The sequence below is a fragment of the Tachypleus tridentatus genome, chromosome 13 (genome assembly GCF_004210375.1).
Source record: "Tachypleus tridentatus isolate NWPU-2018 chromosome 13, ASM421037v1, whole genome shotgun sequence".
Classification (NCBI taxonomy): Eukaryota; Metazoa; Arthropoda; class Merostomata; order Xiphosura; family Limulidae; genus Tachypleus; species Tachypleus tridentatus.
The window spans coordinates 85,568,759-85,593,290 of record NC_134837.1 but is presented as its reverse complement, the minus strand read 5'-3'; the positions used below and the strand labels follow the sequence as shown (position 1 = coordinate 85,593,290).

The following is a 24,532-nucleotide window of genomic DNA, read 5'->3' as shown; positions in this document are numbered from 1 at the left end:
AAACAGAAAATGTTACATTATTACTCCTCAGAAAATTACTTTATACACCTAATCAATTTTAACTAACTTGCATTTTATTTTCATGTTTGCCACTTTAATTTATGTTTACTGCCCAATAACAATTATATTGAAAAATATAAAAAAACTAAACATGATCAATTGCAACCTAGAGCTCATGTACTCAAACCCTAAGCATCCAAACACAAACTGATATGGTAAAATATTTCTGTAACTTTCACATATAAACACTAAAATTATAAATCTAGCATAAGCAAAAAATAAAAACATTTCCAAGCTCTGATTAGTTGGGAAGTTTTTCAAATATATTACATTTAACTTTCAAGTGTGGCATTTCTTCAAAACTTATAAAACAAAAGAAATGCCACCAGGAATGACTAGCAAGTTGTTTTCATTCTTTTAACACTTAACTCTTTCTCTATACAAAGGATCTTATCAGAAGGCACATCTATTTTCAAGGTTGAGATAATTTATCATTGTGTTTCTTTACACATTTTCCTTTTTTACATTTTAATCTTTATTAACTAAAAAAGAAGGGTCAAGATAATTTTCTCATCATAATATAACAAGTACTCTGATATTTAAATACAAACTATTTTGGTTGTTTTTTTATTTCAATTAAACTAAAAGATAGTTTTCCTTGTACTTCAAATAAATTTTTTTAATGCACTATTGCAAAAACTTATAAAGACAAGCAAATCTAAATTATTTAAACATCTTTCTTCAAAAATAAGTTTATCTTTTCAAAATAACAAAAAAATCAGATGCTAATGTCTTACTTCAAAAACCCATGATCCTGTCTCTGGTCTGTAGTCAACAAACTTGGCTCCTAAACGTGCCGTAGCTCTTTCAATTTTTTCTTGGTAACACATGGTTTTCAGACGTACTGGATCCTGAAATAACAAAATCCTATTAGCTCTACATAAAGAATATAATGAGCTTTATTATGATATTAAATCTTTTATGAAGATAATATACAAAACCATAAAGAACTCAAATATTACTCTTCTTTCTTTACCCAAAATTGTACTACAATAATAAATACCCTTTAACTGATCCCTGTTTCCATCTCCAAGAATTTTCAGTATTCACAAAAGAATGATTTAGCATTAAAATCTTATTTTACAAAAATACACAGTTACACATCCATAACCAGAAAATGGTCATAAAATTTAAAAAAAAAATGGAATTATACCACATTTCTATTCATACCTTAATAGGTGTGTGAGTATTTTTGTCATTTGGCCAGACACAATCTAAAGTCACCTGTGCCTTCTTGTTCAAACCTTCTCCTAAAGGTGGTTTATTTTCATCATCAGGATACACAGTTATCTCCTTTCTCCTAAAGTGCACTGGAGAAACACATTACATGAGCATTAGGTAAAAACAAACTATTGAAATATACAATGACATTCGGCTTACAATCTTTAAAAATGTCATCACAAATATTAGAAAACAATTTTCAAAAAACAAAACTTTTGTAGCTTTAAAAAAGAAAATATATCCACACTGACTGATTTAAGTTTACTAAAATGAAACAAAACCAAGCAATATTTTTTGTAAGTGAGAAAACCTTGATGACAGTTCATTCTCAATCTAACTAATATGTGAAACATGGGTACATGTTGTACACCAAAAAGATTAAATCAACAATTTCAAACAAAAATCCTAAACCTTTAAATACCCGTGAGCAAGCATCTTTCAGGCATTCAATGCACAGATGAGTTTTGAAATTTCATGTACAAGTAGAAATAATAATTCTCACTCTATTTCAGCAGCTGTGTACTCAAAAATGCTGCAGAATTGATATTCTGTTATTCATAACATTTATTTTGTGTAATTTACAAAGAAAATAGAAGCAAAATGTCCAGTTTGTATTTCTACATACACCTGAAGAGTCTTTGAGCTATAAACTATGCACTAATGGATGTTTTTTCTCCCCATCCCAAAGTATAAATTTCAATTTACTAATTATTATCCCCAGAAAATACAATTACTTAAGTTTTCTTTCACTTATCCTTTTGTGCCTGATAATTTATTATAACAAGCCTTTCTTCAACTCACAATCTATAAGATCATAAAAGGATGGAAACAAGAGCTGAACAAAAACCAAATCAAATCAAACAAAATGTTTAAAAAGGTTCAAAAACTAGATATTACTTAGTAAGCCTGTCCTAAATTTCATGCAATTTGGTTAAGTATTTCCACTTTGAGAAAAAGAAAATCAAAGAATATCCAATAACATTTTAAATGTCTAGACTGGAGTCAAGGATAACACAAATCAGAAAAGCTGTTTTTATTACTGTGAAATTAAAAAATTCTCTATTTTTAAATTTAAAAAAAACTACAGAGTATTTGCATGAATTGTAACTGGACTATCTACCTGTAGTGTTTAGATAGTTGAAGTTTAGGTCTATATATTAAGACTTTAACAAAGAAAAAAAAATCACCTATTTCAAAAAATCCAACAGATACAGTTACTAACAATTCAGTATTTTTATTAATTAGTCCATTAAAATACTTGTTAAGAGTAAAATTAAACAAATAGTTTCATGGCTAAAAATCATGTAAAGCTCAAAGTACAGAATATTTTCTGTACAAACACATAGGATTATGAAAACAAGATGAAAAATAACATTGTTTTCTTTAGATACATCTAATACCAAGTATCTTATTATATAATGTAAAAAATGCATAGCAATGATACAACCTGTCCTAGCACTAGTAAATTGATGGAGATTTATTTCCAAAAATAAAATTAAATCTTCAACATATGTCAAAGATTTAATTTTATTTTTGCAAGTTTTCAACAACTTTGTAGATAAGTGAATTAATAAAAATGACCTTTGCATACATTTCTTTAACATGTTAATACAATCATTTCAACCTCAAGCTCATCATTCTTACAATTATTTAATCAAGGAGTTTAATAAAATAAATCAAAACAACAATGATTATTCTCAAGAAAAAAATTACATTTCAATCAAGAATTTCAACTTCCAACTCAATTAAGCTCTTTAAAACAATTTCTTCTTGTAATTTAGTTATCAAATCAAGATTCATATTTTCATGTTTCAATTTTTGTAGGTACGTTTTGAAATCTCTCTCTACAACCTGAAGAGACTAAATACATAGGACTACTCAAATTAATATTAGAAACAACTTAATTGACCATAAAAAGACTTCTTTCAATATCCATAGCATAGACTCATCTTTTCCAAACATGAGACTCACCAAGTTCATCAAGGTTAAGTCCACTAACATTGGTAGTACCAGGAAAGAATACATTTCCATAACTCTCCCTTCCTATTGTAAAGTTCTCCAATATACAATTGCCTTTTTCATCTGTCATGGTAGCCAATTCCTCAAGAGAAGGGATGGTATAATAGCCAGGACGATTCAATACAATTCCTGCTGGGTGAGGTGTAGCTGTTTCTGATGGTTCCTTACTAAAATCATCATTCTGACTCTCATCTTCTTCAAGTGAAATACTGTGGGAGAGATTACTTTGGTCAGCATCATCCTGACATCGAGAGCTTGCCATACCTAAGCCACGCCTTGTAGCTTTGTTGTTAGCCGAATTCAAAGCAGCAATAGTGTCATCTAGATTTGGTTGAAACCTAAAAAGACATGGATACACTTTTCACAAATTTCATTCATTGTACAAAAGCATTAGTTTTCCAGATTACTAGTAAGGTTACAACAATCTAATGATGAAATACAAGTTAAAACATTGAAACATGCAGGAAAAACTGGAAATTGTAAATACAGTGTGGTCAACATATTATTGTACACTCTTCACTTTCACTCATAACTTAATTACTAACATCACTTTCTCGTATCGTCATTTTGATACTAAATTTTCATACACTATCAAAACTCTTTGTTCTGCAATACAAATTAGAGACCAAAATATCATACTGAGTACATCTCTAGCTTATTCTAAAAATAATTAAAATATACAGTGTTGCTCTTTCAGTACAAAGACATGCAGATGATAATAATAATAATAGCACTTACTTGGCTGTATACCCTGACACAGATCTAGAGACAGAAGTTGGGTAATACTGGTTGGAAGATGTGATTGGGCTATTGTTTTTTTCTTCATCAAAAACTGGCTGGTCAACACTGGTATTTCCTCTGTTCAAAAAGATTTGAGTTGTGGTAATTCTTACTTTTGAAAACGTTAAAATTCTTTACTTTCTCCCATAAATTTTGAAAATGTTTTCTATTTTCTTTTACTTGAAATAAGACTAATGTATCTAAATTAATTTAACAGCATAAAGATGTGGTTTTTCACTAAATCTCAATCCTCTATTGTCCAAAGTACATTCATATGCTCTTCCAAATTTACCAAAACACTGGATGTGTAATGTTCTGTCAGAATCTGAAAAGAAATTTATGTTGCAATGTCATTTAGCATTTTTGTATTCAACCTTTCTGGTATCATTCATTTAGCTTCAAAGCTTGGAATAACTGCCAATATCCTGAAGACATTTTGACCAATAAGAGGAGTTAAACAAAACGAATGAATATCTCCAAAATGAAGTTAAAAAAACATTTATTTACATATATCTTAACAAAACTGATAAAATCACCAACTAATACAACCTCTTGTATCAAGAAAAACCTAGTTACAACCAGAAGTATATAATATCAATGGTTTATTAAAATGAAATGACTAAAAACACCCAATAAAATTTCTGAATTTCTTGTTTTGAGGGTATTTGAGCTATCAACACCAGAGAAGGGACATCTGCCTGGTAGTTATATTTAAATAGAATAATTTAGTTTAAAAAGTTCAAAATATCTGGACAGCTGATCCAGATATATAAAATTAACACTAAAAGTTTTACTTTAAAAAAAATTATCAAAAGCTCTTCAGTGTTAAACCTTTTAATTTACTGACTATGATATACAATTAAGGCAACAATCTAAAATGAGCAATAGATAAAGCTTATACCTTTGCTACAAACCACTGATCCTATTTGACTCTCACAAAACAAAAATGTATCCATACATCCATCATTATTAATGAATATGAAACATTTTTGGCAGGACAATGAGGAATAATATCCTAGATATGCTCACCAAGTTTCATCAAATTCCCATAAAGTTTAACTGAATTATACATCAAAAATAAGGTGAAAAATATGTCCCCATGTTAACAGGTCAGGATTCTGAGTTTTTTTACCTTAATTATCCAAAAGCTAATCACTTTTAATTTACGTTCAGAGTCTAAATGTGTATGAACTTTCATCCAAATCCATTGAGTTATTTTCAAGAAGTCTTGCTGATACACACACACACACAGGGGTAAAAATATAACCTCCATTTACCAACAGTGGAGGTAAAAACTGATTCTTATAGAGATAAAACAAAAAAAGAGTAATGAAAGAGTTTACTAATGTAATTGAAATTTATCCATTTTCTGACCTTCACCTACGCTATGTTTATAAACCAACTTCAATGAAACAAATAAAAGCTTTTAGCAAAAATTAACAATCACAACAAGAATATTACCTTTTCATGATCAACATATTTTAAATAAGCATATAATTAAAACAATATCAAAATTGATCTAAAATGTAAAGTTCATTTGAAATTTAAGAATAAATATATAATCAAACAGAATACTTTTTCCAAATTCATTTAACACAAGCATAGTGCCCATCAGCATATAAAGCAGATAAATTTGAGTATAACAATGATAAAGGTTCATCTAGCATGGAATGTAGGATGCAAGAAAAAATTTAAGTTTTTAGCATTCTGAAATGTACTCACCTATCACTAATGTCAACAGTCAAAGGTGTTGTCAGGGATTGAGCATTGTGATTCTGTTGAGGTGTTTTCAAGAAAGAAGAATCATTTGTACCAAAAGGACTCTGCTGCACAAATTTTGTGACTGATACAGAATTACCAGAATTCTCAGGGGAAGATTTGGGTTTGATTACCAGCTTCTTCAAGCCTCGACGGGGAATAAAGGTCTCATTAGCAAAACCAGAATCTTCATCTTCTAATCCGTCAAACAGAGAAATCTAAACAAAAAAAAACAAAAAAAACTGTAAAAACAGCAACTGTATGTGCATAGGTGGAAATGAAAGTGTGTATGACCTAACCTTTTACAGTTTCATTTAAAATTTAGTTACAAAACTTTGTTATCAATGTTTTTTAATAAAATTAAAACATTCATTTTATTTTCTTAATTTAAAAAAGAAAATACTCAAATTTTCAATCTTCACTCCTCACTTTCAAATGATGCTCTGAATTTCCCTTTTTGATTTTCTTCTAGAATATTCACCCATTAGAAACACTAACTATACATAGTGACAAGTCAGAATTATGATAAGAACCTCACACATTTTCTTAAGTATCAATAAATTTGATACACCCAACATAAAAGTTCCTCCCAAATTTTTAAGCTTCTGAACTTACTTATTTACACGTATTTGTCAATGGTACATTCATAACCAAAATAAATGTCATTTTGTTAACTACACATTTATGAGATATATGTTAGTTTTACTTTGGTAAAAAGGCATCATTTATTAAACAGACTTTAACTGTATATCAAAGTTTCTGCTCTGGTAAGTAATAAAATTTCTATATTTTTACAACTCAAACAGGAAGCCAGGTAAATTATCAAAGTTGTGGGCCATTCTGTTTTGTTGTTTTAAAATGCATACTTGCAAGTAACATTAATTATATTTTGAGTAACTAACATGGTATAAAACAAAGCAGTCTTAGCAAAATGGGCTTTAGGCCTATAGGTAATAATAAATTTATTTTTGTGTATATTTATTTAATGAAATTTATATATTTTTTAAAGTAATTAAAATTTACAATTTAAAAGTTTATTAAGTTATGCAAAAAATTTTTCATTATACTTGTTGGGGAGCCCCCAATAACAATTAGATATCTAATGACCAACAAATCAGTTCACCTTAAACTCTCCACACTCAGCCATGCAATTCACTGTTTATCATAGTAGATATACACAGTTCATAGAGCAATAAAATATCAGAATTAAATGAAAGAAATAGTGAAAAAGGGGCTTAAAACTATTAACTGTAGTTTTTGTTCATCTACTAAAATTTCTATGAATAGTAAAAGTATCATTACTAATTAAAATGAAAAATTATTTCCCATTCAGACTTTGAGTTTGAGTCAGAATGGCTCATTAAATTTAGACATATCTTAAGTAAAAATACTGTATTAAATAATCTGATATTTTTGGGGTCAAAGACTTACGTTAACTAAAAGCCTACTAAATTTTGGAAGACACATACACAGTAAATTTGGAATTAAATTATATTGAAGTAGGCTTAATATTTACCAAATTTCTCTTTCAAGGTATTTTTGAAGTTTTCTAAAGTACCTTGCAAACAAAAGCTTTCTCTGTCTTCATGAAAAATGCACAGTAAACTTTTACAATCTAATTTTAATAATATATAAACACTGCTGCCTAAAACACATGTGTACATATGTTTCAACAACAGCAACAAAAATAAATGGTAACATAATGGTAATATTACATTTGCATGATCACTAACTTTGTTACCAACAGGTTGTATAGGCTTGGGTTTGATTTTAGCTACAGGCAGAGGAGAAACTTTGTGCTGACTTGAACACAATATGGCATTCTGGGCTGATGGATTGGTTGGCTTTAAAACCTCTTCTCTCTTGTTAGAATCCTAAAAATGTAGTAGATAAAACTTAAGTCATAAGTATATAGGTTACCGAGAATATGCTGTTGATACTTCATAAAATTAAAGCTTTAAAGGGTAAAACAATCAATTAAATTTTAGTAATAATACTTACAGCCTAATTTATATGTGTGTATAACTGATTACATTTTCACATGCAAATTATATGAAACTACAAGACTTAAAGAACAACCTAATATTATAATCTTTAGTAAGAAAGCTAATGAATTGAATACTTAATCTAAAAAAACTTTTATGGTGTGCAAGATTTCAACCAATAGTATCAAATCAACATCACATAAGAGTCGCATTCAATTTGCTGTTATTTCACTTAAACTAATATTTTAAAATACACAAACTATCATTAAAAAGAATGCGAGTCAGTTCTATTATTAAAATGTTTAGTAATATATGTTCATAAAGGCAACTTTAAAGGGGCTTTTACTTAGAACAAGTTCAACCCAGACCTTGAGTGACTGGTCTTTTACAAAAGTCATACATACAAGTTAAGCAGTTACTTTCTTCAGGTCTCGTGAAAAATACAAAAAGGAAATTATTCATTTATTACAAGGATAACTTAAATAAAAAATAAACACTAAATTGCTTATGCAACTGTTTCTACTTTTAATCAAACAGGCTTTTTTATTCTTTATATATGTGCAGAAAAATAAATGTAAGATATATTTTTCATAATATGATTAATAACAGGTAGTACACTTGTAAGAAGAAAAAAATATACTATCTGGACTATACTAAAGAGATAATACACAAAATACATTTATACAGACAACACTTATCAAAAAATTAGGCCTTGATGAAAGCTCTAAAAAGTGTAAGAAATATTACCAAACTCTCAGTTTTTGTTTAAAACAAAACAACACTTATTATGTCACCTAGCACTAACTGAAAAAAATACAAGTACATAATATATTCTAAGCTTTCAACCTGATGAAACAAATTTCAAATATGCAATTGTCTGGTGAACTTTGGAAAAGGTTTTAAGACAGTGAAGAAAATCTTATAAATTACTCAAAGTAAACATGTAATTAGTTACTAGCGCCAAAAAGCATGCTGTTGTTTGAGTGACAATTAGGAATATCATTTAAAAACCTGAATTTATCAATTACTACTACTTAATTTTTTCTTCAAAATAATAAGTATTAGAGGATGGTGAGTGTTCAATATTAACTTCTCTATCTGATGTACATTTGAAAGATACTTAGTCGTTAATTGTGTTTTTATTCACCTCTAGTAACAGAAAAATAAATTCAAGTTAAATCTTTAATAAATACTGCATTAATTTTAACTTCATAAGACTTGCTTAATGCTAAATCAAGTAAGAAGCACTTCTGAGAAGAAAAATTACATGCATCAAAAATATGACCATCAAGTATGTATAGTTTAATACCAACCTTAATAATGTTCCGAAATAACGGAGAATCACCAAATGGATTTGAATTGACAGCCATAGCTAAGACCTGCTGTTGGGTCTGGGCTTGTTGCTGAGCTACTGCTAATGCATTAGGATTGCTAAATCACAAGGGAAAAAACAATTTGTTAAAATGCTTAGTGTTTTTTATGGTACTATTCTATATACAACTCACAAAACATAAAAAATAAAAACAAAATACACAGCAAAACACTCAAATGGTAATTTTACATTTGGCATATCTTTGTGTATAACAAAAACAATGTTTAAATACATCTCAAATTCTAAAAAACAAATTACCACAGAACAACATCTAGTAAAGCATCATATGGAAGCTGTTTTTAAGATATAGCACTGAGGGTTACACACTTTACAAGAGCATTGTTCCAGATCCCATTCTTCATCTGGATCTAAATCATTCACAATCATTTGAGCTTAGTTTTACAGCAATGATTACTTATTATTGTCTGCCACTGTAATTTTCTTTATAACACATTTCTGTGGATGTCATCTTGTTTTTAACTTTACATTACCAACATAATATTGAGTCTGGTTAGTTCATTGCTTCTGTATGAAACAATAATGAACTGTGTTCGAAACATGTCACAAAAAGTGCGATTTATTGAAATAAAATCTATCAGTAAATATATATATATTAATGAAGAAAAACAAAGCCTCAATATTTTCATCCTAAATCAGCTTGACAAAATTTGATTCTACTAAACATCATGCCAGTTCTATCTCATACATGGTTGAGATACAATTTTAAACAAGATTCATATAGATGTCTTTCAATCCTTTTTCTTTTAGCACTCTTAGTTCATAAACTGCTGACCCACTAAAATATTTCTGGAATAACAAGTATACTTTCTGGTGCATACTTCTTCCATTAATACTTATTTTATCAAGCCAGCTAGAGGAAAAAGCCTTAAGGTAATGTCTTCACCTAGTAGGTTTGGCTTTAGTGGTTCCTTATATTGAAAGTTTGTATCTTTCAAGTGTTGTCAGCTTTATGCTTATAAAATACATTAAACTCATTTCTGATCTTATCTATACATCTAAAGCTTTTCATACTAAACACAAAATTTTGTGAATTAGCTAGTTAGCCAATTCATGTTTGCTTAGAGTCTGTATGAAAGTAACAAAATCTTATTGGGCATTTAAATGTAGCAAAAACTTCTCACTTACTCTCAATCACAATGTACTTAGAATCTACCTCTGCAGCAATTTCACAATAAATTGGTGAAATAACAGATGGCCTCAGAGATGTAACAAAGATAATTTCAAGTTATCCATATACTAAGCTGCACTTTCAGTTTACCAGTTATTTAGACAACTCATTCAACACTATGCATTTCTTAGCCTTTACATCTTTGAACTACAAGTACATTTGTAAGCTAAACCACATGGTCCAAAAATTATAATTAAAAAAACCTAAAACTTGACACTTACCTGCCAAGAGATGGTGTAGTTCCAAGTCCTCCAAAATTAAATGTTGAACTAGTTGCAGGCTGGCCAAATACTGTAAAGAAATACATAAACAAAATTCCAATCAAAAACCAACAGTGAAATAACAGTCCTTTGAATTAATACTCTTCCATAAACTGAATGTATTGAGGCATTGTTGTGAGAATATACTTCATTCATTTTTCAATTTTTGTCAGTACTATATATTATTGTCTGTCTGTCTGTCTCTTTCTCTCTGTCTGTTTAACACAGATAACTTTTTTTTTTAAATGTAAGGTTAAATTCAGTATCTAAAAAAAAAAAAAACAAAAACACTGACCACAACACAATACTATCTTCCAAACTATGAATGATATAAATTTAAATACCAATAAATAAAAAATAACCCACACTTACAAAAACCAGTGTTGGTACCCCCACCACCACCACCAAATGAAAATGAAGGCTTGTTGGCAGCTGGATTTCCAAACAGTGAAGTTGATGTACCAGTACCAAGACCAGATCCAAAGCTGGTGCCCGTAAAACCTGTTCCTAATCCCATTCCAAATCCTGTTGCTGGTTTATTCTGTCCAAACAAACTTGTTCCTTGGCTTTGAGTACTTCCAAAATCTGAAAAATTTAATATTATTTATGAAAAATTATTATATTTTCAACTGTGTAAATAAATACCATACAAACAAATAGATAATGGGAAACAGTACATTTCACAGAGAAAGCATTAATATGCTGTGTAATATAATTTTACAAAATTAAAAACAAAAAATTCAGGAAAATGAATACTGGACAATACTCACTAAATCCTGTTGAGCCCATTCCAAAGGAGGATTCAGCAGGCTTCTGTCCAAAAAGTCCTGAGCCAGTTCCTGCTCCTCCAAAAGTGAAAGTACTGGTTGTTGTACCAGCTGTTGTCCCAAAACCAGCTGGTTTGGCTCCAAATAGCCCAGTCTAGATTTAAAAAAAAAAAAAATGAATATATATTGTGCAACTAAGAAGTTTTAAATTTATAAAACAGCAAGTTTCAATATATTTTGAGTAATTGAAGAAACCATTACATTTTATATTTAAGCCACACCAAGGTTAAAAATATTGTTTTAACAGTATCACACAATAAAAATGCAAAATTGTAAAAATGACTTAACAAAAACAGAAAACATGTATGCTTAATTAATAATCACCTGATGTTAAAACAATTGTTACTTTCTTATTGACTTGATTTTTATGAGCATAATACTGTTCTGTATGATTGTGTGTTAACCATTTTAATAAAAATTCTGTAGTTCTTGGTAACAAATAAATAAATATTTTAGGATGTTTTCCAAATACTGCAACCAAACAACTTGATTTATATATTTTTAGAATATACTAATAATTTTTTGACACTCGTTTTTCTGTTTCATGAAAATTGTTAATCATAATGTTACCCTTCTTCAAAATATACATTACAAACACTACAAATAGTTGCACAAAAACACTGAAACAGAAATGAATCACACATGTGCAAATCATAACGAAATAAAGTAATGAAATACTTACTATCATTGAACATTATGCATTTGTTCTTAGCTCAGAAAAAAATTAACATCATACAGGAAAGCTCAAAAATCATTCAATACCTTAAATTACTTACAGATTGAGTGTTGGTACCAAAACCAGAACCAAATGTGTTTCCTGTCCCAAACCCTACACCAGGTTGTGATGTGGCTGTGGAACCAAAGAGTCCTGTTCCAGAAGGCTGGCCAAACAAAGTCTATGGAATGTAAATACTAGTTTTGTAATTTTTCCAATTTTAAAAAGTAAAATACCTGCTAGTTCCTTAATAAAAACAAGTAATCACAACTTTTAGAAAATGATTTATAAATTTTTCATAGAGGAATATGTTACTACAGATGCAATTGCTCATGTGTTTGGTTTACAACAAATTCCTAATTACTTCATACGAAATGATGCCATGGGTACTGCGGCGATAGAAAATTAGCAAACTTATTTCCCATGAAAAGATATTCACACATTAAAAATATCAAATGATGAAGAGCCAAGTGATACAATATTCAAGAAAGGGGACCTTCAGTTTTCCATGGAAGTGATAAAACTTGAAGGACAAAACAAATAAATCCAAAATCACAAAACAAAACAAAAGCACAAGACATCAAGGAAGTAACAAATCCTCTTATCTTTGTTAATCAGCTTAAAGCTCAGCTTTGAGTAAGATAATATAAAAATTATTTAAAGCTGAAGAATGCATCAGAATTTTAAAAAAATTTAGCTCGGTTAAATAAGCTGAATTCGCCAACACCACATTTTAGAAAAGTTACTACACAAAAACAATCAAAAATGCCTTACATATCACAGACCAATTTAAAGTGATTTTTAATCATTTTTGACAAGTAACATTTCTATAGTTATTGAACTATTTCTTGTCTTAGTATTCTAACCTGTATAAAGTCTCACTGTATCAGAAAGCTTTCTATCATAGTAGCATTTTATTATGAAGTAGCTGGAATGAACCAAACAGCAGTGAAACACATGAAAAGTTTATTAATTTTTTTAAAAAAAACAAAAAAAAACTGACATTTGCAAACACCAAAGAAATAATTTTATTAATATAAGCTTATACATCTGAGACAAAATTTAGATGCTGGATTTAAAGTTTTTATAAAGTTCTGTTATGTGTGGTGTAGATATGGTCACTGCTTTTACCTCTCAGCACAGATCAAAATGTCACCCCCCCCTCTATAACAAAGCCAAATTCAGTGCATAAAAATTTTAAACCCAATACAAAGTAATCTACATAAAACAAGTCTTAAAGGACCATAATCAGACCTACTTGAGACACCTTAAAGTATCTTGGAAACTTTCACAGCATGAATATGAAAAGATGTTACAGTGTCAAAGATAAGCTTGTATATAAATATTCACATTTTGTTACACATTTATAAAACTTACATGTTATTTATAATAAATGGAAACCCCTACAAAAAATCTTATATATAAACTGTTTTTTTATGTACATCTAAAATTAATTCTTATACCCTGGGCATCCTTTACTAAGCATGACAAAGGTTTAGTGTCTAGCATTCAAAAGTTTATTAAAACTACTTTTTATATTATTCCAGTTAGTATAGCATAACATCTTAACTACTAATCCATATTTTAACAGTATCTACATTTTACGTTCCTAGTTCTACAAGGTAATATTTAGAAAAAAATATTCTTAATTTTCCCTAACGTGAAACACAACATTTTCTCTATGCACCTTATATTCTCTATTTTATCCACCACCCCTTGGAAATGTATGGAATTAAATGCAAGACACTCACTACCAAATTGTCATTGCTCAGACAATACATAATTTTCAGCCTCTCTTTCAAAATGTATTAGTTCTGTTATATTTAATTATATACCACCTATAACCAATAAAAGGTAAATGTTTTCATCTATCAAATGACATTGTATAACACTGTATGAAATTGATGCTTGTCTATTCAGAACACAGAGTACAAACAACATTCCTGTGAGAAACTTAATGACTAGCTTGGATTAATTTGTATTGACTGTTGTCACATAGAAAGAAAGAAAAATGTTAAGTTATAGGGAATTAACTACCTTTTTGCATGTTATTATTCTGTGTTCTTTGGTGCATTATCTAATTACATAAGACATTTAGAAATTAACTACCTTTTTGCATGTTATTATTCTGTGTTCTTTGGTGTATTATCTAATTACATAAGACATTTAGTTCATTACTACCATTAGTATAAAATAGTAGGTACATGCACCCTCAACAACTGACAGTAAGAAGAAAAAAGAACATTCAGGAAATATTTTATTCTTGTTTTTCATGTTTATTCTTTATTTATTATAAAAATAACTAGATGGTAAACATAGGGATCTCTTTAGGTTAGCTACAATTAATTAGATTTGGGTTTCACACAAATAAGGCACGCATGCTAAAAAATTCACAAGTAATGTAACTTGATATTGTAATATGAGTTGCATATACCAAGTGATTCACAACTTAAAAGGTGAGGACAGTAACAAAACAATTCAAGGGGCAATAAAACTTAATCATAGATGTACACTTATGAGTATAAAACTACTAAATAGAAACAAATATAGTTTCCTGTAGCAAATTGAAGTCAATGTAGAAAGAAAGAAGAATAATTTAGAATTATTTCAGTTTTTCTTTGATGGTTACAAAGTTGGTCAAATTCACCAATCCCATTTTGAGGTAGGATAGAGGAAATAACAGATAAAATATAAAATTTTACTAAAAAAATTTGAAAAGAGTTAGGAGATTTAGGGGATTAGAAAAAGGAAATTTGAATTTTTTGAGATGAGGAAAAGTATTTTTAATCTTAACATGAAAATTACTTTGCACATGGGCTATTCAAAACAAATATTCAGTACATGCATGGACAAATCTTTATTTTAATTTATTGAAAATTCTTCACTAAAATTTTTGTATGTGAAAGACTATATTTTTAAAATTGGAAGTATTAAATGCATAAAATCTTTAAACTAGTACAAAGAGGTAATTGTGATCAGTCAAACTGACCAAGCTCCCGTTGAGTGAGTTATACCATTTATTATATCGGTCTTCACAAAATACTGCCCCCAGTAACATACTCAGCATTATTTGTAATGAATTATTTTCAACAAAACTAATGGTTTGTACATGCTTGTATATTGAATCACTATCCTCCTACCTTCTGCTGGCTGGCCTGACCAAATAAAGAAGTACCACCAGAGGTACCAAATCCCCCCAAAGCTAGAAGTGGTAGACGTTGTTGGGGCACCAAATCCTACAGGTTTACCAAACAGACCTGTACTTTGTTGCTGCTGAGTGCTCTGACCAAATAAACCAGTGGTTCCAGGAGTTCCAAAAGTACCTAATTTACATAAATAATGTTTAATGAATCTTTTTCAACTTCCTGCAAGTCACCATTTATAATATTACTAACCAAATACAGATTTATTGTTAAGTAATGTTAAAATACAGGTTTAAAGGATGGTTTTAAGAATTTCAATACCTTTACATAATGTTCTTGTTCTCATAAAACACATTCTGTAAAGTGTTACAGGAAAATCAACAAATATTATATTATGTACATATATTGTAATTGTCATTTTTAAAAAAGTATTGAAATACCAAATGCTTCATGAGAGAGTTTAAATGAAAGCTGAAGCAACAATGATATTAAATGTAGCATTATCATTTCTTAGATTACATACTAATATGAAAGTTAATGCATTTGTACATATTTTCAATTCAAGGTCTAGATTTTGTAGCTTGATGTTTTATGTCAGTTAAGTTCCAGAATTTTTATATTCTTTACTGGGTCTATAAAGCCAATTAACAACAACAACAATTAACTGGCAACAGTAGAAGCACTACAAAAATAAACAGCAAGAAATGTTTGCTTGTTTTGTAAATTTTGTATGTATGCTACAAAACAAATTAAAATATATAACTTCATATTATCATATTTAATATAATTTAACATTTATTATATGCTTTATGTTGTACTTAAGCATAATTCCACATGATATGAGCATGAACTATATATACATATATTCCATAATAAATATAATTAGTACTTTACACTTCAGTAGATAGTTTTCAGGTTTCTTTAATGAGAAACTTTTCTTGAGAAAACAAAATTCAAATTGAGTACTACTTAAACTTTACAAGTTATCTATATTATAGATAAAAATATTGCATAAATGTTTGATTAATTCATCAACCAGTGATTTTGTTAGGAAAATGGATAACATTTCTATTGTGTAAAAACTTTTGTATGGAATATAATGAAACAAATTTTAGTCTTTGTTTTTAATTACCAAAATTTGTATAATTGTTATGAAACAACACACTTCATATATCAAAACAGCTTACTTGTTGAAGAACCACCAAAGAGAGGTTTATTCTGTGTACCAAAACTAAATCCTGTAGTTGAAGCTGGAGTGGTAAACAATCCAGTCTGCCCTGTTGAACCAAATCCTCCCATTGTCACTTGACCACCTTTTCTGTTGGCCACATAGTCTTCCAATCTTAATTCCTAAAAATAATAAAATACCAAAAGTGTCTTCACTTAGGGTACATGTCAACACCACAAAATAAAGCAAATTAAGGAATCTTAAACTTGTAGAATTCCTCGTTCCATCTCGGGTATATAGGAATATTAAATTTAATGCACTTAGAAATGTACTTTTAACACATTTTATGTCTGCACATAAGAGATAGAGTTTCTCCAGTGCATTTACAATATTCAATCTAGTAATATGACTAATAATTGTGTGACATTTAAAGCAAGCTGAAATTCATATATTATATTAAGTTCAGAATAACTATGCATTACTTTTCAAAGATTAGTTTTAGATAAGTTCTTTATTAAAGATGTTACTCTATTATTCTGAAAAACAGTTGAAAGTACTAACTTTAATGTGATCACATTCTCCATTTAGTTCATATCTGATGTTACTGTTACCAATACTTATCTCAACCATTTTCAAGGTCTTCCATGTACAGAAATGATCATAAAGCCATCACAGTCTTAGCTTGACCAATTTATTACTATTAGAATATGTTTAAGAAAAACAGATAAATTTACAAAATGTGTAAAATAACTAATTTCTCATTCTTTCCTACCATGCAAAAAATTGTTCCTAGTTTCAACATACATCTCAAAACAAATAGAAAAGGTTAAGCACATATGAAATATCTTACAGAACAATTAAAAATTCCCCTAAACCTGAAACATTTGCTGTGGTTCTGAAGTATACAGGTATCGTATCTACATTAGCTGTGTTTGCCTGATGTGATACGAATAAAATCTCATCACTTGTTCTGCTCTGCTTAACTGGAACTGGTTAAACACTATTACATTTATATATAATTATGGGTATTAACAAGAAGAAATATTCTTTTAGTACTATAAACATCTTCATTATGAATTAACTAAGGATATAATAAGCAAAAATGGAATATTAGTAAAGCCTAAAAATCAATCATTCTTCTTTGCTAAAACAAGACAGGCAAGAGGCTTTTTCCTATTCTAATAACAAGCTACAATTTACTTAAAATCCACTACTCTTTAGTTCATCCTTCTCAGCATATTTAATTTGTATTTTACCTCAAGACTTTTGTTCTCATAGTCCTTCATACAAGTGATGCACTGATGTCTGGTGTTAATGTTTGTTGACAGACCATTTTTCATCATGGTGTCCGAGCCAATTGATGGGTTGAACTTTACTGTAGTCCCAACAGTAGTAGAAAAACCTGGTGTATAAAAATAATAGCATTTAAATCTGCAGCTAGGATTTCATATATATACATATAGAAAAGATTAAAATAAGCATTAAAAATACAGTCAAATAATTCCAGGTTGCTTGAAAGCAACAACCATTAAATATTTTATGTCCGACTTGTCACCAATCAGGCTTCACAAAAAGACTATCTAATTGCACAAAGCATATATTTTTTTTCAAACACTTGTAGACAACTGTTAAAATACTACAATTTTTAGACATTTTCTGTATTTTTCTTTTTATGAAATGTGCATCATGCTTTTGTTTAAGAGAAAGTTTCAGTAAACAAGACGGTATTTGACTGGAGATTTCTATGAAGTTCATCTCTCAAAAACATTTTGCACACATTAACCTAATGTTACAGAACAGATAAAAGTATCATCCAAACAACTTCTAAGACAAATATAATCAAAGGAAGTCCTCAATTAAATTCACTATATCACAGGAAAAGCATTTTTTATAGTCTAAAAAACATGGCTTTAATTTTTCATTTAATACATATCTAAAATTCATAGTGTATACAATGCTTTACTTTCAAAACTTTTTTTTCTGTAGTTGTTAAATAAATTTATGACATACTAAGTTAAGAGAAAAGCTGCAGCAAAAATTTCAGACCTCAACAGACTAAAATCTCTTACTTTGTTTTATGGCCTAGAAAGTTTAACATTTTAATGCTAAAAGGAAATACTAGTTTACTCAGTGCAAATAAATACTCTTTTATTTGTGTTTTGCCCATTAAAGCCGTTAAATAGTTGATAAACTAATAGTAGTCCAATCAGTTCCACAGGACTTTTACCCAACATCACAGCTGCTAATAGATTTAATAATGACTGAGACAAGGAACTACTGTTAAGATGATTTTCAATTACTATAGCTACTATACTTTATTTTTATTAAGTAAACAATACATACAAAATTGCTATACCTAACATAAAAAAAGGAATTATCTTATGCACCTCTTCAGCTACAAACCTACTCCCCAAACTCTCACTTCAAAAGTTGCGTATAACTTTTAGTTGCAACCAACTCATTTACGAGATTTGTATATGCACAATTTGAACTACAAATATTGCAAAATGAAAAATATGCTACCCAATTCTAGAAAAGATGAATAGTTCATTAAAAATATACTTAGGCTCAGGTAGGTTGGAAGTTAAAAATTTTATAATACAATTGTAATTTCTGAATACAGAGTTTCACAAGACTAACTGAAGTATTCAAATAATCTTTTCTCTAATTTGAATACAGATGACACTACAAGAGTTTTTAATTAACAGTTCAGTTTTTATACAAGCTTAAAACCTAAAACTTTTTCACATCCAATATTAAAGTGTCACAGTAGGATCTATTAAAAGTCTAAAAATCCCTGTCAAATTGCAAATCGGGTATTTCAATAAAAACAAAATATGTAAAATATTATTTTTGTCCTATTCTGATTTAGCAGAGTATGCTAGAAAAGGTGCATTTAAGTTATATATGCATTTCTAGGTACTGTTAAGTTTGAATAAACATCTGTTTTGTGTCATTATTACTCTAATCAATTAAACATGCAGCCACTAAACTAACAACAAATCATTCACCTGTTGAGCCAAACAAACCAGTACTTGGAGTGGCTGTCTGACTAAATAACCCTGTGGTCTGTTGCTGTTGCTGTTGACCAAAAAGCCCTGTGCCAGTGTTGGATGAAAAGCCACCAAAGGTTGGACGTGGTGTCCCAAATGCTGAGGTACTACTGCTTCCAAAAAGACCTCCACTGGCTGTTTGTGTATTCCCTCCAAAAAGATTTCCACTGGTTGAGGGATTTCCAAATGCTAAGCAACAAGGGAATGTAAAGAAAAGTGCCACATCAAAGTAAAACTAAATTAACTTAAATGAAATTATCATCACACTTTTTAAAAACATTATCCTGTTTAACAAACTTTGAATTTAATTACAATACAATTCTTCTATTTTTCAAGCAGGTCAGTATAAAAATATGAACACCAAATTGGAAACAAAGCATATCTTCCCAAACAACACTTGTTTACTTGTTTAATAGTTAAATTGACATACAACTAACAATCATTATAATTATGTTACATTACTTTAGTGTATATACCAGTTGAAAATTCGCACAAGAAAAACTATTATAATAACCGAGTTAAAATGATTGGCGAAAAGTTGGCTTCAAACTATAATCTGAATGCTTTAGCTATGAATTCTGTTTTAAGTAATAAAATTTTTTAATCAAAAAATAAGGAGTCGTGTTTTACAAAAAGCATCCAGAAAATACTTTGAGCTTGATGTGTTTCTTTTATTACTGAATTTATTTTACAATTTACTTTTAAAACCATAAGGCTGATGTTCATTACTTTATATAGAATTATAGACTTATCTTTAATTATTACAGTCCTATGATCTTTAATATCCCTGCAATTTAAATAACATGAAATTCAGAAAAATACATTTATATTATATAAATGTCTTGGGACACTTTTTCTGTTAACATGCTAATATACACACCAAATCCTGTTGAGCCAGTTGATGTTGGCTGACCAAATGCTGTTGTAGAGCCACTGAACAATCCTGTCCCTGTGCTGGATGATGATCCCCCAAACAATCCTCCACTACTTGGCGTAGAAGTACTGAATCCTGAAGTTCCAAACACATTGTTGACAGCTGGTTTGGCTCCAAAAGCACTGGCTGCTAAAAATAATGAAAATTTAGTAAATAAACAATAAATAAACCTACTAAGTGAAGTTTTAATCTCTAAAATTCTATACCAAAATACTTTGAAATATTCTAATTACTTGTTGAACATAAATTCACAAATAGTTAAGTCTGTGACTGTGTGCCTACAATCAGTTTGTGAGCTACATCTTGCTGGCTAAATTAAACAGTCCTTACATACTTTTTTTTTAAAATTAATACTTGTAGTATTAGCTTTCTTTAAAGCCAAGTTCTTGAAGATGAAAATAACAAATATACTTGTGAAAATGAAAAAAATTAACCATTTACCACCTAACAAAGTCAGAATAAAAAAATGGCTGTGTGTTCTAGCAAAAGCTATTTCCTAGCATATGGCATTTGAAATCAAATTGTCATGCAAGACAAGCTAAATAAAGAGAAGCCTAATTATCAAACACTTCATGTGATCAAACAAAATGGTAGCTGTGTCCAAAACAAAGTATCAAGAAACAAAACTATTGTAGTATTTGCAGTTTACATCATTTACCTATTATGCACAACTACTGTTCAAAATAGTAAATGTTTGGTTTCATCCCAAAAATTCTGTGCCTCTGAAATAAGTCTGTCAAATTTCATTCACCAAACTTTGCCTACTTTTGATTCTAGATTCAAAATTTTCAGCACCTCCTAAAATTCATCCAAGACTGCTTGATTGATATTTATTGGTGCACAGCAACAAGGCCATTTGCACCAAAAACTGGTAAAAAAAAAAAAAAAGTAAAATAGTTGTAAAATGTAAAAATAAATCAATATAAAACTAAAGAAACTTCAAGAAGCAGGTAAAAACTTAAATAGAATTAAAACAGCCAATTGCCCTTGAAAATATAAAAACACAAGAAAGGTGTACAGTTTCACAATCACCAATAACACTGTTATGCATCATGGATAAAAACCATTGAAAAAACATGTCTAAAATGGTAACATCAGCAAAGTCATAATGATAACACAACAGTAAAATCTAACAGTTGCGACTTTTATCAGTCCCAGATAAAAGAAAATGAATTAAAAAACTGTGACCAATGCATAGTATTGCCACAACAACTTCCTCCTGAAAACAAGATGGCCAAAGAACAACAGAAAGTTTAACCTGGAAAATATTATCACATTGTTCACTCCAAGTTGACTGCCAAATGCCATAAAGCTGAGCCTTAAATACAGGACCATAGTCCATATATGGGACAGACACAGCACTGACAGCACCAGAGCAGGCAGACTTAGCTGCAGTATCAGTGAGCTCATTCCCATGAATACCAATGTGGTCTTGTATCCAGAAAAACTGGACAGAAACAGAAGATAGAGAAAAATGGACCAGCCAGTTTTTGGATATCAATAAGAACAGGGTGAGATCTAATGTAAAGTTATTAAAAGGCCAAAAGAGTTAAGAGAATCAGTATAAATAATAAAACTGCTGTATTGCATAGCTTCTACATAACCCAGAATAAGAGAAATGGCATACAACTCGGCAGTGAACAAAAACTGTACAGGGGATCACATGCACAACCACTGAGGCACAATAAACCATGGCACAGCCTACCATATTTCAAACCATCCATATAGATGAGACTGGAAGAATAGTTTGAAAGATGTTCAGCAAATAGAAGGCACTTCCAATCAGGAGTATCTGCTTTCCTCAGATGACTCAAAGAAAGGTCACAGGTGGGGACGGTAGTAAGCCATGGTAGAATGAACCAATAGAGACAGCATCATCCAAGGACAGACTTAATTTAGTCAGTTGAGCCTGGACATAAAAGGCCAAAAGGAAGAATGGCAAGCCATTATTCTGAAAAAAGCATAGCACCCTGATGAAGAAAGACAACCTCAAGTAGGAAGCTATGGTAAGGATCAATGTTTTGAAGCACACAGTAAAGAAAATTGCAAGCAACATAGGTTCATGCAATTTGATGTACAAAGTAGACTGGAAAATTGCAGAAAGCCCCATACAGAACCAAAGCTCCAGATGGTGTATGGGTCTAACATTTTCAAGACCAGGGTCCTGGCAGAACCAGAGACCCATAGTCCAGTTTGGATCAAATGAATGATAGATCTCTAGCACAGAACATCGATCCATTCCCAAAGAGATGGTGAAAGAGAGGACATAGAGGATGTTCAATGCCATTGCACTCTTGATGTGTATGTAGCTAATGTGTGAAATGAAAGTCAGCTTACAATCAAAGCTAAGCACCAAAAACTTTGCTTCAGGGACCACAAGAAGAAAAACAACACCGAGACAAACCTCAGGATCAGGGTAAATAACTCACTGGTTGCAAAGGTGCATGCAAACTGTTTTAGAAAAACAAAACATAAAACTATTTGCTGTGGCCCACTTCAACAAACAACTGAGAGCAATTTGCAGTTGCTGCTCAGTAAACCTCACGCTCAACAACTGACAAGAGATGTGAAGGCTATCGACAAACAGGCCATTTGCCATTGTATGAGAAAGTTATGAAATGGCAGCATTATTCTTCACAGTGAAAAGTGTGACACTCAAGACACAGCTCTGAGAGACTCCAAGCTCCTGTGGAAAAAAATGGGAAAGCATCAATTTCATGTGGACCCTGAATTGCAAGTCCATTAAAATGTTTTGGATGAAAGTTGGTAAATGGCTACACAACCTGTATGAATAAAGGGCTCAAGACATTGCTTTGAAAATTTGTCTGACAAAGAATATAGTATGAGAAAATGACATACACATTTAGAAGTAAAGATTGCTGTTCAGTCTTTAAGATTTGGTCACTTACCAATGAAGTGTTTATTTTATTTTACTTTTTTATTTGGGGGATATATAATAAAAGAAGAAAGATTCAGTGCTAACTGACCTCACCCACCATGGAGACCTACGAGGGGACTACTATAATGCTAAACAAGGACAGTGCAGTGATGGCAGGGTTTCTTGAGCACTATACCCAAACATCAGCATCACACAAAATGTCTACATAACCTGTTGAAAACATCCAACACTGGTGCTCAGTTAACCCTAGCCCAAGAGAACCAGCCAAATGACCCTAGGAAGACCACCCGTCTGAAGGAATTCAAGGTCAAAGTGGCATTTTAGGGTTAGACCCCTTAACCACAAAGATCCTCTCATTCATTCTACAGATAACCACTCACATCAAACAAGTGGGTGGATATTTAGATCTCAGAGGAAGTAAACTGAAAGTACAGAACCTTCTCCTGAAGGTCACCACAAACAGGAATCCACCTTAAGAGGTATTATTCAGGAATAATACAAACTGATAAAGTAGTCTTTTTCTTACTGGTAACAATAAGAAAAAGTCCAATATGTACACTTTTGCAAAGTTTAACTGTCAAAAAGTTTTAAACCTGCTTTAACCCTATAGCAAAAGCTTGGTCAAAGTATGTGGGATGGGGGTGCAAGCACTCTTGCATGTCATGACCTTTCACAGAGTTGCACTTACAATTTCATACATTTTTCATTAATATACATCAGCAGGTTATCATCAAAATGTAATCTGTAATTTAAACTTTTATATTATCCCAGTTTTAATTTCTTAATTTCAAAAGGAAGTATTTAAATAAATTCTTGATCTTCACTTGTCTGTCACATGATGTTCTTGTGCTTCAATTTGAAATGCTAAAATATAAAGTCAAAGCCTCCAATATTTTTGCTTTACTGAAATAAGAAAACATTGAACTCATAAAACATGCTCTTCTCAAATCATTTTCTCTTTAAATAAATATCAATAATTTTCTCTAACATCTCAATTTGATTATTTATGACTAATAGGAAAACAGGCTTTTTCTCTAGCTTTCTTATAAGGATTATTTTGTTTTCCCATTTATAATTATATGTTCAGCATTATTTTCATCATGTGTTTCATAACACTCTCTAAAAAGTAAAATAAACATTAATTTCCAA

General features: G+C 30.2%; 1 protein-coding gene across 1 annotated transcript in view; it reads right to left on the bottom strand.

Moving 5' to 3' along the window:
- The window catches only part of Nup98-96 (nuclear pore complex protein Nup98-96), a 70,927-nt gene that overhangs the window by 32,761 nt on the left and 13,634 nt on the right, over nt 1-24,532 (bottom strand). Inside the window, 17 exon segments of the mRNA XM_076482847.1 lie at nt 798-911; nt 1,231-1,370; nt 3,253-3,638; nt 4,039-4,158; nt 5,803-6,056; nt 7,572-7,712; nt 9,137-9,254; nt 10,606-10,675; nt 11,017-11,229; nt 11,415-11,565; nt 12,248-12,367; nt 15,327-15,381; nt 15,383-15,509; nt 16,517-16,679; nt 17,754-17,899; nt 19,509-19,739; nt 20,431-20,613. Coding sequence (XP_076338962.1) covers nt 798-911; nt 1,231-1,370; nt 3,253-3,638; nt 4,039-4,158; nt 5,803-6,056; nt 7,572-7,712; nt 9,137-9,254; nt 10,606-10,675; nt 11,017-11,229; nt 11,415-11,565; nt 12,248-12,367; nt 15,327-15,381; nt 15,383-15,509; nt 16,517-16,679; nt 17,754-17,899; nt 19,509-19,739; nt 20,431-20,613 — 2,732 coding nt within the window.